The sequence below is a fragment of the Pezoporus flaviventris genome, unplaced genomic scaffold (genome assembly GCF_033815535.1).
Source record: "Pezoporus flaviventris isolate CSIRO_AGI_PZ_B2104156 unplaced genomic scaffold, CSIRO_AGI_Pfla_v1 ptg000007l, whole genome shotgun sequence".
NCBI classification, from domain to species: Eukaryota; Metazoa; Chordata; class Aves; order Psittaciformes; family Psittacidae; genus Pezoporus; species Pezoporus flaviventris.
Window position 1 is genome coordinate 86,875,535 of NW_026892555.1, and position 16,832 is coordinate 86,892,366.

At 37.6% G+C, this 16,832-nt stretch overlaps 1 protein-coding gene across 5 annotated transcripts in view; it reads right to left on the reverse strand.

Annotated features, from left to right (window-relative positions):
* LYRM4 (LYR motif containing 4) overlaps nt 1–16,832 on the reverse strand; it is a 91,040-nt gene that overhangs the window by 59,406 nt on the left and 14,802 nt on the right. For 2 of the 5 annotated variants that reach the window (XR_009742686.1, XM_061449404.1), the window contains exon 2: nt 8,649–8,769. Coding sequence is in view for 4 of the 5 variants with exons in the window: in XM_061449404.1 (XP_061305388.1) it covers nt 8,649–8,769 (121 nt within the window). In the remaining variant the exon portion in view is untranslated. Of the gene's footprint in view, nt 1–7,252; nt 7,436–8,188; nt 8,216–8,265; nt 8,287–8,648; nt 8,770–16,832 lie in introns of those variants that run through there. The other 3 variants (XM_061449403.1, XM_061449405.1, XM_061449407.1) reach the window with 3 other exon arrangements.

The following is a 16,832-nucleotide window of genomic DNA, read 5'->3' on the forward strand; positions in this document are numbered from 1 at the left end:
GGAGATCAAAACAAGAGATCGCTGTCATAACAACAGCACCGTTGTATTTCTTACATTTTTCAGAAGTCCTCAAAACAGCAATCCCTTTCATTTCCTCAAGGTCTAGCTATACTTAAAACTGGTCTATCCCATGGTAACACCACTGAAAAAGGATGCTCAGGAAAGATCTATGTTCTGACATGAACATAAGTCACAATACATATGAAAGGCTTTTACAAGGTTACACATTTCATAAATAACACACAAACCTGCCATATTTCTCTTTTTCCTATTCAGTAAAAAAGAGATCCTCCAGAAATGTTCTGCTCCACAGCAGAGCTGCACAGCAAGAAAGACAGAAAGTTGCTCAAAGGTTAATGTTAGAAACTCAGTCTTCAAATCATCCTTCAACTGGAATCACTACAAACCAGACTGGCAAGCATCAACTCAAGATCATACAGTCAGATTAGAAATATGGCAGAAGTAATCTGAGCTGTGATCAAAACTACCAGCACTTATTTCTACTTCCCCTCCCTTGGCTGTATTTTATATTTATACTAGGACCCACATGCACCTGCCGTTACCTCATTTGGAAGAGGCCCCCTTGAAGTTTTGTTGCAACTGCCACCCCTATGAACCATAACCATTTACACAGTGGGCAGAAGCCCTTGCAACAATAAACACAGGAAAGCAGAAAGCAGGAAGTGATGAGTGGCAGATGAACATACCTCCCTGAAAACATGAGCTCTCCTGGCTTCTGGGGCTTTCTTCAGCATAGACTGGTTCAATCACTGCTGCCAACTGTTTAAAAAAAGCTACTGACTGGCCTGGCTGATGAAACCTACTCTACTTCTCTATTCATGTGGAAGTTTACACCTAGCCTTTACCTGACTGGGTAAGACATACTGCCATGCCAAACTGCTCACTAGAAAAGTCCTTCTCCTGCCCTTCAGACAGCCCTCCTCTACACATAACATTAGATGCTCAGAGTTCTGGATATATTATATAACTACTTATTATTTATAAGGCCCCAACCTCACTGGATTAGCCACTAAATACATGTAACGAAAGTAATGACAGCTGTTTATGACAGATAATTAAAGTATTTTAAAAAGCAGCTGCCAACACTGAACAGTCTTTATTTTTTTTTTAGGAAAGGTTACTGCATACATTAAATGCTGTGTTTTAAACTAAGTCTCTTAGATCAGAAAGACAAAGCCTCATTCTACCTCTGAATTGCCTCTGCTTGTAGCCTAAAGGTTACTTTCAACTCAGGGTCTGCTTTGGCATTTAATATTGCTGGTGGAACCTGACACTCGTAATTCAGTCAGCAGGGCAAACAGCAGCAAATCACTTGTGAAAATACAATGTTGCTCTCCAAGTGGAGAGTTAAATGACAGCCTAAGGATTAACACCACTCTGGGGACTCACACAGGTGCCACCTGGAGAGCCATGCCACCTGAAGATGGGCAAAATGTCTGTTATACTTCCTGCACACTGAGAAGCTAGAAATAAAGCTGATATGACAGCTCTGGGCATTTGGCATCTGTTACTGTATTGCACATCTCCAAAGCTGTCCTACATGCCAAAATCAAAAAGCTGTTTGAAAAGGCTGGCCAAAGTGGACCTCACTGCTAACGTATCCTGCAAATTCACCTGGGTTTCTGTTCAAATTTACCAGGTAACTTTTACTAACTTTTCAAAGGTAGTCCTATTACATTTTTTTCTTTGTTCCTCATTCCCTCCCCCCAGAAAAAACCTTATGGACATAAAATGCATTTACACTCATACTTGAATACAAAACCAGTATAGCTCTGAATTTAAAGCCTCCCTATTTCAATTTCAATTTCCAGTTTTCTCTTGTTTACTAAAAGACAGGTATTATCTATCCTGTATTATTCTTCCACCTGCATCTGTGTCTCTTTCCAGGTAAAGAGCACTGAAACTTAATGTATGGTAAGGATTTCTGTTGCTTTCTTGCTCATATTCTTCCTTGTAGGCTATTGTTATAAACGAGAAAATACATAGATTTATATTTCTTGAGTTATGTATTCAAATAGCATGGAAAGTATGTACAACTTGAACATAACAAATAGGATTTAAATGACCTTGAGGAAAAAAAAAAAAAAAATCAAAAAATACCACCCACAGAGCTTCAAAATAAAATAAAATAACATAAAATAAAATCAATCCACAGAAAAATCCCCCTAATGCCTTCTAAAAACCAAAGTCAGCTGATAAAAATTAAGTGCTTGGCTATGCCACAAGATTACAACATAATTTCAGTAAATGCACGTAAGGAGCCAATCAAATGAGAACTCATGATCTGCTAAAGCAATTAAAAACTGACTACCAGTACTGCAACAGGATAAGAGCAAGGTAAGTGAAGGAGGCTCACCACACTTAACATTTGCTGAATTCTAGAAGCCATTCCAAGTACTTAGAAGCGTAAAGATGCTTAATTACCTTCAAAAACTAATACTGTGCAGTGACTTGATGAAATTTTAAACAGGATCTTTGTCCATCATTTGATTATAACACTCACCTCCTGCTCTTCTGTGAATGAGGCATTTGAAAACTCTTTCATGAGTCTATACTTACTTTAACAAACTAAACAGCTCACGAGGCAGGAATACATGTGCATAATGTTGGTTCTATTCTTGCTGGAATTTGTAGATGCAACGTAATAAATAAAAGTACGTGATACTAGAAAAAAAGCAGCAAACTTCCAAGGACAATCCTCTTAGATAAGAACTGTAATTCTACTTTTTTTTTCTTTTTTTTTTTTTGTAGAAAAATGGGTATTTGCCATTGTGAAGCTGAAATAAAATAGGTTCAAGGATCTTCTCAAGAAAAGCAGATTAATCTGTGATTTCAGAACTTCCTTGCAATGACAAACTCGATAAAAGGAAAGTGCATTAGAGCACCAACATGGAAAACATGACAACATGACTTGCCAGTATCTTATACATACGTGAAACATAGTCAAGGTGCTGCACCCTGTACTCAGAGTGCTCAAAGAGCTTTACGAGCTACTCTTTCCTCTTGACTTCGAAACTGCTGCTAATATACTCAAATACATTATATGGTATTTTGCAACTTTCTTATGTATTCATAAAAATTAGACAGAAATATGACTTGCAGGATGAAATTAAAACTACTTGTAAGAATTTTCATAACTAATCCTCTGCTAAGGTCATCCAGCCTACAGTGCTTTGAAGTATAAACACAGCTATGTTCAGATACACAGACTGTTTCTTGAAGACTAAGAAGTTCTTGAGATAGTCAATTCCAATGTCACTCACAATCGTGTAAACTGGTACCAATCTAGGGAATATTCAGCAATATGGTTTCAGTCCAGAAATACATATACCTTGGCATTTACTCATTTATCTGCTATTGCTGCAAATCAACCACAGGATTACTAGAACTGGAATGAGGAAAACAATGGAAGCATTTGTTGATAGAGCCACAAAGGATTAGCAATAAGATCCGAAGCAGGGGCCGTAAACTAAGGTACTTCTACCTTTCAGGGTTTTTTAGAGTAACTATAACTGAAACTGCTTGTCTCGCTAATATTTATTAAACATGCTTTAATATTAGTCCTATTTTGATTAATAGAAATATGCTCCCTTATGGCTATATTATTACCAGTTCATAATAATAAGACTGCTATCTTTGTACATTTATTCAGTACCCTTTCCAATTCCATTCACTATTACTTGTATCTATGATACTACTAAGGTGAAATACTGGTTAAGGAACACCTCAAGAACGCACAGTATTTGGTTACACACAGCTGCACTGGCAACTTGACTTATCGTCTGCCCTTACCCCAAAAAAGAACCCCAGAACTGTTCAACTGCTCTTATTGTACAAAAATTTCAGAACAAGACCATGATAATGATTTTTATCAGAAATGGCAAATATGAAGAAATAGAAGCATATGAATCTGAAATCTCAAGTAAGTATGACATGGCCTTTTATCAAGGCATAGTCATGAAAGCATCTCTTTAAAAGAAACAGAGCTAACATTACTATAATCAGCAAATATTTCAAAGATTAGGATGCACTTATAGCATGCTGCAAACATGAAAAATGCTGCAAGTACTCAATACTTATCATTATCAGTGGAACCTTTATAAGAGTTCTCATACTTCAGAACCATGTTCCGGCATTCTTCTACACATCTGAAGGGAACAGTAAGAGAGGTCAACTCAAACTCAAAAGAAATACAAAAGTTTAGATAGTTCCCTTTGAAAATGCCGATGACCAGTCAGCTGCAAAGGAAGCAGATCCACATGACCTCACTGTGTAACTGCAAACAGTGTATTTCTTGTCTCTCTGCTAGAGGTTTGTGCAAACCATGATTCATAACAGTCTGAATTATTTAAAGAGACAAACAAAGGCTGTGAAATATTATAGCTGTTTTACTGAAGAGTACTGTAGTTGTGTGATGTCAAAACCAGTGCAATTGATACTAAAGCCTTAAGAGCTCCCAGGAAAAACAAAATAACCTTTCATATCTGGACAACAAGATGACTGGTGGTTTCCAGCTACAATATAAAACTAAGAAGAAAGTACTGTGGAAAAATACTTAGGAGTGAGATGTTCTATAAATTAAAATAGGGTTTAATCAGAGCACACAGGTGTAACACAACTTTTGAATTTCACTTTTATACTTTCAGTTCAAAACTTGAGAGACAACATGCCACAAAGGAAACTAGCAATGTCTCGAATCACTCAGTATTATCCTATCTTCAAAGTGGCTTCTATGAATCGTGAATCTCGGCAACAGCAGTAACATTTCAAGGCAAATTCTCCTACTGCTAGCATATTCCAGTAGTAATGAAAACTCACAAATGAAAGCATATTAGCATAGCTGGGGAATGGCTGTTACGATAATCCTTGAAGGACCGCAAGACTTAGCCTCAAAACTTATAAAAACTTTCTATTTCAAACTTATTTGTGACAGGGAAGCCACCATGAGTTGTGCTGCTTACACAGTAAGCATACACAAAAGAAGTCTTCACAGTGTTGAGTAAAGAATCAGAGTTGTTGCTTCCTTTAGCCAGACCATTTTTAAATCAAAACCAATAACAAGCAGAGGAGGACTAAGACAGAAATTAATGCTCATCCATGATTTTCAGCGTTATAAAGCTACTTTTATAAATTCAAGCAAATTGTACAGTGACTGACATGAACAAAATGACAGTAATCTGTCACTGTTTCACATTTCTCAGTAGGCTGATTCACAGTTATTTATGAACCTTACACTTCAATGGTCACTTTGATGACTAAACCATAAATTAGAATGTAAAGTGAATATCAATTTGATTTTGGAGTAACAACAAACTGTCAGCAAAGTGGGATATTATTTAATTTCTATCAACAAGCTATGAAAAAGTCAGCACTACCAAGACACGCTGCACCATAATAAACCCCAAACATAACAAAAAAAAAAAGTAAAAGTATGCTAGTGCTCATGTTTACTTCAGTGCTTCTGCATTTAAAAATAAAATCACTTTCTATTATGCTTGGTTAGTTTTAAATATAATGTCTTCATAATGTCAGATGACTTCATTACTTAGATCTTCAATTAAAACAGGGAGCAAGAATGCATTTCTTTCCACAGAGAAATTTCTTTCCAAGTAACAAACGCCTAACAGAAAGACAGGTACTTAATGTCATTTGCTTGAAAACATTTTGATTATAATGTATTAAACACTAGTTTTTCTATATTTGCAAAGCTAAAACATGTGTTGAGATTTTTGTGTAAGCACATGCATATGTTTATGTATGATCAAAATGTTCACTAGCAACCAATGAATTCAAAAAGTCCTTAAGACCAACTACTTTACAAAGGACAGTGAGTGGATAGACCAGACAGAGATTAGTGAAGCCTGCCTGCTCTTCCTACACTTTCAAAGGCAGCTGAAAGACCTATCTGAGGCCGAGGGACAATCTTTAAGCTAAAAAAAAACAAACAGCATCATAAAATGTGCAAGATCAGACCCACAACCTAGAAGGAAAAGAGTCCACCCTGAGTCAAGAGCCCACACCATTTTTAGAGAAATGGTATATTTTTTTCAGGGTTTAAAGTAACAGAGTCATCTGGGTGTTCACAGGACTCAGATAGGAGAGAAGTTTTATTTTGGCTCAGATGAATCAGTAGAACCATGTTTTGTCAAATAAAAAGTTTGAAAAGCTTTATTTTAGCAAGACGTACCTATCATCTGACTTAGAACTGCCTTTTACTATTTAGGCTTATAGAACCAGGAAGAACTGTCATTTAAGTCAGGGTACCCCAAACATTAAGGTTCTACACATCAGCATCCTCATTTCAGCATCCCAGATACATTATCTGTAAAGCAGAGCAGTATTTCCCACCTGTTTCAAGTGCTTTGACACCTTGAAATTGAACTCTTCTCAGAAAAAGGAAGTACTTGCTATTATGAAAGAGTTGTATCAGGTACCACATAGTTAACCATATTTTAAAACAAAAATAAATTTAGTACACCTCAGCCATCCATTTAATTTCATGGCAAAATGGTCACTGTCGTAGCTTCACTGATGTTTTCCTCATTTATCAAACATACAGTATTTATATGATTACTTACAATCATCACAGAGCATTTTCTGACATGCCGACAGGATTTATCTTAAGCCACAATCCACAAGAGATTTTCTGTAGCATTTTACTATGGGACATCCCATATTCATAAATTGTTTCTTCTTTAATACAGCTTTCTTTAAGTGGCAAAATTTGACCCTGTGTATTCTTATCTTTTGCCACTGCTGTGATGGATACACTCCTCCTGTTGGAACTAACTGACTTTGGTCCAGGCAGGTACTCAGTACACCTGACCTAAGTTAATCCTATTTGGTGAGGTTTTACATGAGAACTCAGCACCAGAACCCCAAAACCACAATTTGGCTGGAGACTGGGCTAATCAGCAGCCGAAATTGCATTAACACAGCAGATCTGACTACAAATCAACCACTTTATGCTGTAAATATCTCCAGGGTCTATTGAGCTCTCCCTCAGTTGGAGCAGTTGGCTGTGCAGCAGTCATCTCCCCTTGAGAAGAGTCATCTCTCAAGGTTACCCCTCAAGGCTGAGAGATCCCTTACCTGACACCAAACATCAATCGGTTGCATTGTTTTGCATGCATGCAACATTTAAGATTATGTATAGTAAGCTTAAATGATAATCTTTGTATACTATACTAACATTAAGTATAGTAATAGTACTGACCCCCAATCCGTCTGTACTGATTAAATATTTTACATACCTAAATTTACTGATTAGAATTTAATTAACTAAGTACTAGCTCAGATCTGAGTGATCTCTGACTCTCCTCGTGTGACACTCCCTGCTTCATTGTCTTCTCCAGCCTCTGCTTGTAATACTTCTCTGGAGAATACTGGATATCAAGGCTCTCCAAGATAAAACCTCAAAAGGAAGAGCAGAAAATGCTACTCATCACCAACAGATATGAGAAAAAAGCACCCCAAAATTGAAATACAATTGCATGGCATTTCAAAATCCAATTTGAGCTGCTTCTTTGAGAAACTTTTAAAATACAGAAATAGCAGTGTTTGGGTTAAAAAAAGATAGCAAAGCTATGGTAGCACAAAACAGCATCTGTTTCTGGGAGAAAAAAATTCAAATAAATAATTTAACTCACACCAAAATATTCACATTTAATTGCCAAACTAAAGGGCCCAGCTTCCTCCTGAAATAAGAATCCAGCTAACTGACCTACTGATTGTTAAAAGATTAATGTTAAAACAGACCATGGAGGAATAGGTGCCCATATTAATTCCATATTTAATAAAAGTACTACTGAGCTCAATGTGATACTATGGGTGTCAGGAAGCAAGGATTTTGTAAGGAGGGACAGCTTAAGCATTGCAAGTGCCATTAGTGAATTCAGGCACAGAAACTTGCTTTCTTCAAATTTCTAGTGGTCACTGTAGATAGACAGAGGGTATGTATGAGAAGTAATAAAGTAAAGTTCAATGAAGTATAATTCATGTCTGAATAATATGGTACCCAGTGGAAAGAACAGAGATACTATAAATGCTACTTAGACAATGTCAAGTGAAAAATATTGCCAGTGACTCAACTTTTTCCAAAGAAAAATCTATCCCATTGCTTGGACATATTTAGCCAGGATTTACTTAATTCACTTTAAGATTTTCTTGTTCTGCTACTGTTCTAACACTGTATCTGGAGGTGGGGAAAAACAAATACAGAAGGCAAGACTAATCTGAGTGAATGTCACAGTGACTCTTCTAAACCTGTGATGGAAGAAGGAACGTGTGAGGAAAAGAATCTAACACACATAAGAGAGAGAAAAAAGATTGAAAGGAAGAGAAACAGAGTGAAGAGACAGTAAAACAAACAGCAGAAAAGGTAACAGAAAAGTATATGAACTTTTGACAGCAAGGCCTGTTCCGGTTAATGCAACAAACATCCCTATATCCCCTATTGAACCATCATGGATAAAGAGACGATTCCCACCTTCTCAAGCTCAGACATACAAAAACTACTGTTCATTTAAAGACGTTTTGAGCAAGGATCTATTTTTTCCATCTGTAATGGTGTAAGGCAGTTAACTGAGTGGAAGAGGTTTAAATAAAATGAAATAAACAAAACATACCTGCCGATGAATAACCTCTAGGTTTGCTTTGGCTTTATTCAGTAGTTCTTCTATTTTCCCAGAATCCTTTACATTCTTGTTTTCTCTGAAGGCATCTCTTATCCTTCTGATGGCATATGTTCTAAACACAAACAATAAGATGACATGTATTTATAGATGTGCCACAGTTCATGATGTTTCAACATTCTTTAAGACATGCTGATCTTTAAAACTAATATACATACACAGTCATAAATTTTTCCCAGTTTTATACATAATTATTTTTATTCAGGGTCTTGTATTGCCTGAGTTGAAACAGTGACCAGATTCTTTAACTAGAAAAAAGGGGTTTTACTGGAAATTATTGTAGAAAAAAATTCATGTTTCACGTATCAGTCCAGTCCTTACTGCTTGTTATCGCTATAAACACACTGTTGGATGTTCAGCATGGATATTGCGAAGCTCAACAACATAACAACAAGCCTAAGAATAAAAAATCATCCCCTAAATTATTTTGAATCAGTGCAACAGTTCTTATTCTGGATACTCGAAAAGTCACTGAGCTAACTACTAAATGCATTACATATTATTATTAGTTTTGAATACAACAAAGGTAAGCTGACTAACCGTAATAAAAAGGGCTCCTTCCCTGTCTCACCACTTTCCTCTCCTAACAAAGCATATTTTATCCCTCGAACACCTCCTTGTCCATTTCCCCACTAAGAAGCAATAACAGGACACAATCTCTTCAAGTAGGAAGATGTTATGATCCCTTCAGAAAGGAAGGTCCAAAGCTGTAGCTATCTCTGAATCTCTCCTTGTTCTTTACAACACAGCAAAGAACCTTTATGTAGTCTGTAGGGTATTGCTCAATAAAAAATAGGGCAAATTTCAATATTAAAATAAAATTATCAGACTGATCAGTAGACATTTTCATTACACACAGGCATGGGAGGAGTAGGAGAAACAACAGTAACCTGATCCTGCTCAGCTACCTCGATAATTTCCCACTTTTCTACCACATCAGAGCAGTATCATTTTTACTACAGAAAGAAAAACCTTATGTGCAGTGCTGGAAGGAAAAAAAAAATGCTGCTGTAAATACCACAAATAGTGTAATATTTCAACAGCCATAAAAGCGAAACACAAGATACAAAATTGGCTGAAACATGATCATAAAATACTCCAAAGATGATGCTGAAAAATACAAAAATTGGGGAGGAGTCTGAGAAAGGGAGAAGAAGTATAAGAAAGATGAATAGTCAGTAGAACTCCATACCATTAGATGGTGCTATCCAGCTCCTAATGCACCCTACACCAGCCAAGCAGCGTATTTTCTCCTTGAGTTCATAAATAATACATTTCAATCACAGGAACCAGGATGGTTATGGAGTGCCACCCTGCTGCCGCACACTGGCAGATGGTGCGTGCTTTTAATTAGGGCCTGTTCACCTATAATGCGACACTGGGGTCCATGAGTGAGTGAGTGTGTGTTTGTATGTGTGAGGTTAATAGAATGTATTAAATATGGAAGCTCATTCTCATCTGCAGCTGCTGTCCTAGCCAGATTTGAAGGGGAAGCTGCTTATTTATTCTACAAAAGAAACAACCCCAAATCATTAAGATGTAGTGTAATTTTGTTGCTTGATAATTGATGGATTTCAAATCACCTATATATATTATAGGGTTAAACTATGCAGAAACATACAGTATTTTCTGCAAGAAAGGGTTTGAAAATGATACAAAGACCTTACACATATATATATACACTTTAGCTCAAAATTAAAAACAATTAGCAAGTATCCGTTACTGCATACAAGTCATTCAAAATGCAAAACAAATAAGTAAATGCTAACTACATAAAAAAGATAGGACTAAAACAAATCCTTTTTCAGTATAACACCTACAGACTGTTTTTTTGGTTTGTACATATGGTGCATTAATTGTTCTATTTTCTCTCCCTTCCTCTCATTACACCCAACAGTTGTTGAGAAAAAAAGATATGTACTTAAAAAATATCATTAGATCATTTTTTATCTGTCCTCAGAAAGTTGCATTTTTCCTCTTACAATTTCTTTAAAACTTTACGAACATTAATACACAAATGAAGTTATTTTACAAAGGCTTTAACAAAATCTTAATTCTACGGCTAAATCAATACATCTCCACACTTCAAAGACTAGCTCTGTATCTTGGTACTACTCTTTACTAGAGTTAAATTGAGATTAAATACATCACCTAAAATAAGGATAAACTGAACTCAAAGCTCAAACCCTTTGAAAAACATCCTTTTTTTTCCCCTACTGACAGGTGCCAGGGGAACATTTCACCAACACTCAAAACTCTTTCAAAACTATGTGAGAAATGTTAAGGTATAAACAATCTGGCAGTTTTGGGGGATTGTTTGTGTGTTTGTTTAAACACCAGCTTTTAAAATGCAACAGTTGTGAGTAGTGTCAATTCAAAACCTCAGTAATCTCTACACTTCAAGATTTTCCGAACCACTTATGTACTAAAAGGTAGTACTAACATTAAGGCATGAAAAACTGAGCTCTTCTGTAAGTACAGTAATGCATGTAGCAACATGTAGTACAGATACACATGCAACTAAAAGAACTTGTTCTCTCAGAGGTGTATCTGTCATTGTTTTGAAAGAGCACTCCTCCAAAGATCTTCTGGTTGATGAACAGACTGGTCAGCTACTCTAATGGTGTGTATTTTCCATTCAAGAAGCAGAAACGCCAAAAAAATCATGTACCATTTGAAGGCACAGCTCTGAATGCCATTGGTAGAGAATATATGACTATCTTCACAAAACTTAACCACATTAATCTAAGAGAAGCACTATCTGAAGACAAATGACAGATGACATACTGGCAAGTAAAATGGTTGCTGTACCTTATGGATTTATCCCATCTGATAAGATTATTAATCCCAGCTGGCACAAACAAACTGAGGGCATACAGCATTCCAACAAGTTTAAGGCAGTTTGAGCGAAGGGGAGCTGCTGCAATTTTGCCACCCTCTCTGGTGGGCACAAATCCTCGCTCTGCCTCCTTAAGACCAGCACAGCCAGTCTGAAACTTGGTAGAGGTGAGCCAGCCCGACTTGGGAACCTGACAGTAGGCTAACCTATTAAAAGAGTTAACTTCTTTTTTTTGTTGTGTTTGGTGGGCTCCCCCCCCCCCCCCATTAGCAAGCTCCACCAGCTCTGAATGGGACCAGATGAGCATTAGCACTGAGGAAGAGGGAATACAGCAGTACTGATTTAGATGGATACAATCTGCAATAGATCCAACTGAGCAAGTCCATAAACCAAAAGGACTCTTCAGCGAGAAGGTACTTCTCTCTGGAGAAGCAAGCTCTCCAGAGAAACAGAATGGGAAAGCAAATCTGCATACAGTACACTCAAACGGCTCCTACAGACCTTCAGGAAATTTCCTAGGAATGCAACAGTATTCATTAGGAAACATCACTGCAAATGAAAACTCGGTGCATTTCACATTCTACTATTTTCCCCACCATTCTTTGGAAACAGATACTGAAAAATGGCTGAAAGATGCAACAAGGCATTTTCTTTACTTTTCGTCATCCAAATGCACCAAAATTTTGGTAGTGAACAACTTTGATTTTATCTTCTGCAAAGAACTTTTAGTGAGCTAGTGACAGCAGGACCCAAGCAACAGTGTACGGTTGAATATATTCATTCAGAGCTTTCTTACATATACACACTCAAAACACTTCCCTACTTCTGTGCATCTGTCACACAACTAGCTCAGAATTAAATCAAAAGAATGCACTCAACGGGTAACAGACTCAGGGTGATAACCAAAGCCACCACAAGCATGTAAGGTAACAGATGCACATCAGCAGAAAAAAGACAGAGTGGTTAGGGGTTAATGTAAGAATATTATGGTCAGGGCCATAATATTACTACAGACTCAGAGGGAATGGGCACTACCTTGCTAGTATTAAGAGACAACAATGCCCCCAAATAATAGTAACACACACAGAATTACAGTTGGAAATAGTCTTTTTTCTAATGATCTGTCATTCACCTCTACCTTCAAAGAGTTCATCTTTTTCCTTCCCTGAAGTACAATCAAAAAACCTAACGTGTACTCCTGCAATGAAGCCTGTAAGAAGGGAAGTCTGAAAACATAGCTGTTAAGGAAAAATGAAACCACAACAGGTACTTCAGAAAATAATTGCAACTTGGGGCTTTAAAAATTTTCATTTCAAAATGTTTACTTATGTCATGCCTGACCAGAAAATAAAAATAAAAAAAATCTGTTTCCTCTCAAGTCTTCACTCTTATATCTTTGTGCTCTGCCAAACTAGAGTGTAAGAAAAGAAGCTGAAACATCATGCAGACATACTTGCTTCTAAGTACACAGTACTATGCCTTCCAAATAAACCTGGCCAAGCAATGTTTTTCTCAGCACCACTTTGCATTTATGAATATCACAACATGCTAAATATTTAAGTAGTCTTTCCAAGACAGCTTTACAGACATGTTGACATCTTGTCTTTGTGATTGTGAACAAATATAATGTATTAATAGATCGCAACATAGTTATAGGCAACATACTGCAAAACATAATGGCTGTTATAAATTGCAAGTCATTGAGCACGTACATGAAGATACAAGAGGAAGAAAGTGGTATAGCCTGTGCAAGCAAAACAGATTACGAGCGAGGAGGCCAGCAAGTTAGAATAGTGAAGATGTTAAAAAAAGTCTAAAGTAAAATGCATCTTTCTTTATAAGCTTGACATATATTTAAAAAAATAAGGTAAGTGATCAATAGCCTACCTCTAGGAAGTCCACTGTGGTTAATAACTCCCAAATGAAGTATATGATGCTTTTATTTAGGGACACAATGTGCAGAAGTGAGATACTGATTTACAATACAGTAACATCATATGAAGTGAGGAATCCATTTATAAAAGGTCATTGTTTCCTTTCACTAATTATATTTCCTTACCACTTTTCCCTTCCAATTAACATCTATTAACTTGAGGTAGCAACAGCATGAACGTTCAGAATTTTGCATTATTACTAGCAAAATGTGCACCAGATGAGATTTGCCTAACTGAATTTTCAGAATGACATATCATTAAAAATTAGAAAGTTTTGATAATGAAATAGCTGCAGAAAATTCATTTTAGCTTAAACTTTTATTAGCATTAGTGAGGTTGTCTCCATGTACAGAATTACTTTAGAGGGAATGATTGTATGTGTACACATACCTATTTCCATATGTAAGTATGTATTTACATTCTTTTTTCCTCTATAAAGGTCTCATTAAAAGACACCAATAAAGGAGAAGAAAAAGAAGCATGCAATTAAAATTTAATACCAGAAAAAGAAACATTTGACAACAGATGCATGTTTGAGACTGAGAGGTAAGTACTTCATAGGGAAGTACTTGTGACTTGTCTAATTAAACACGAGACCAACAGGCGGGGGTAATGCAGTGTTTTATCAGCAAGGTGTTCCTCAAACTCCATCACTAGACACTTTTTCAGCACTACCACCTCAGCTTACAGCACGGCAACGATGACACCTGCCTGTTTTCTAAAATCAAAGCAAAGCTTATTCCTGGAACTGGGGTGGGGGGAGGGGGAAGGAGGAGTGTGTAAGCTGGAAGTGGAGGAGAGAAGAACAAAGAAACAGAAAAAATAGACAGTTAACACAGTATTATTTTCTTAAATTTTCTAATCAAAGAACACTCTTTACAAAAAGCTTATAGAATGAAACCAATGAGCCACTACTTGGTTTCTTTGCTAATATACAAAATATGAGTTCCAATGGAATTGCCAAGAAGTATGTCTGGAAGAGAATAGCACTAGAGATACTTCATGAGAGGACTACGCCAAAAGAACAGAAGGATAAAAATTGAACGTCAGAAAACACACTTGAGAGCTGGTGACTGTGACCCAGTGCATACGATACTTGCTGTATGATCAGATACAAGGATTTGTAACTTCTTTCTAAAGCAATTCTTGCTACTTTGAGACACATATCTAATAAAACTTCTAATGAGAACTTGCATCTTCCCAGTGCAAGATGTCCTAGATGAGAAAAAACTGGTAATAGGCACGCCTATTTCAACAGTTTCCTTTCATTTTCTTTTACCAATCTAAAAACTGAAAATGCCTCCCCGCATTTCTGTATCTACATAAAGAGACACTTGTGGCTCCTTTTGGGAAGGTGGGACTTTTTTTCTGACTGTTTTTTCATCAGTTTGTGCCTGTACCCATTTCAAAGAAGAAAGCATTGATGGCCACCCAGTCAGAATCATTCACATTGGAAAGCAGTGTTGGAGGTCTCTAGTTCTACCTCCTGCTGAAAGGACTGATGGGGTCAGACCAGGTGACTCTCAGTTTTGTCCTGTCAGGTTTTGAAAACCAGGATGGTGACTGGACCACCTCTCTGGGAAATATGCTCAATTGTTTGGCTGTCCTTGTGGGTAAAAATCTTCTCCTTAAAGCCAGTCTGAAAACCTGTCTTCCTTCACTTTACATCTGCTGTCTCTTGTTCCCCTGCTAGGCACCTCTGGATACTTTGAGGTACTGGATGCTATTTAGGTTCCCTCAATATTGTTTCTTCTCCAGGCTGAATCAGCCCAGCTTCCTCAGCCTTTTCTCACAGGGCAAGTGCTTCATCCCCCCTGGTGGTTTCTGCTGAGCTTGCTTCAAGTTATCTGTGTCTTTTCTGCACAGGGGATGGGGTGGGGGCAAGACTGGATACAGCACTCCAGATGTGGTCTTACAAGCATGGAGCAGATGGGGATGATCACTCTCCTAATCTGGTGGCTGAGCAACTATTTATACATCTCAGGATGGTCTTGGTCTTTCACTGCTGCCAGGGCACACAGCTGGGTGTCTCCTAGGATCCCTAGCCCCTTTTTATCAGAGCTGCTCCCTAGCCAGTCAGTCCCCAGCCTGTTCTGTGGCTGGGGCATCTCCTTCCCAAGCACAACTTAATGAGTGAATGTCATATGGCTGCTGTTGGCCTTTTCCTTCAGACTTCTGAGCCTTTGAGCTCATTGTCTCCCCAGTTTGGTGACACCTGCAAACTTAATGAGCAAGTAGTGTTGATTCCTTTGGGTCGTTAATAAAGATGTGCAACAAGATGAGTCCCAGGATCAAGCCCTGAAGACCCACCAACTCCCACCCTTCGAGCCCCAGCATCCAACCAGTTTTTAAAGGCCCATCCAGATCATAACACACTTGCTTAGATACAAGAATGTTGTGGGAGTCAGTGTTGAAAGCCTCCTTAAAGCAGAGGTAAACAGCATCCATTTCTCTCCCCTTGTTCACATATCCAAGAAATCACGTTAGTTAGTCATGATTTGCCCTTAGTTCCCAAACACCACCTTCTTCATAGTCCCAGAATACTGTCAGCACTATTCATAGTTATTTTTGCAGTTCTTTGAAACATTTTTGTTGCTATACTTCTAAAAATAAAAGCGGTTATTGGCTTAATTCTAAGTGTAAAGAATCTCTGCAGAAGGGAGTGCTTTACAGAAGGTCAGGGTTAAAAGAAAAGAGGAAAGATGCCCAAATGAAAGCATTCTTTTCATCTTAATTGGAGTTGCAACTGCAATGCTATATTGCAGAAGAGGTTAAGAAAGAGGGCTACCACTGAAGGACCCAATCGAGCACATTGTTCAGTTAACAAGGCACTGGGCAAGGATGTGTTGTAGGAACTGGAACCAGAATTTGCCACAGATAAAAAGGATTCTGATGACCTGAAATGTCTAATAGCTCCCTGCTAAGCTTTCACTGCCAACTGCTCCCCAGGACACTTGGGTTGCCCAACAATCCAATTACCAGCTGGGGAATGCCTTGAAACCACAAGTTCAAATCCTACTTTTTCTCTTCCTCATTTTTGAGGTAGATATATACCCTTCCATTTGCTGTGTATTTCTGAGCAGTTCTTAAAAAAAGGACTGGCCTGCTGTGAATTGCCGTTACAAATCCCATTTTATCTTTCAGGAAAGATTAGAGTTTTAGTCCAACACTGTGACCAACATTCCTCTCTTCAGCATGACTAGGGGCTGCCTTTCATTCTAAGAAGAGAGGTAGTTTAGCTCATGACTTGGATAACCTGAAGTGTTATCTAAGGGGTAACTTACATAGGCTAACCGTTTTGCACCTCTTGGTGACTGTTCATTTAGAAACCTTCTGGGTGCTAAG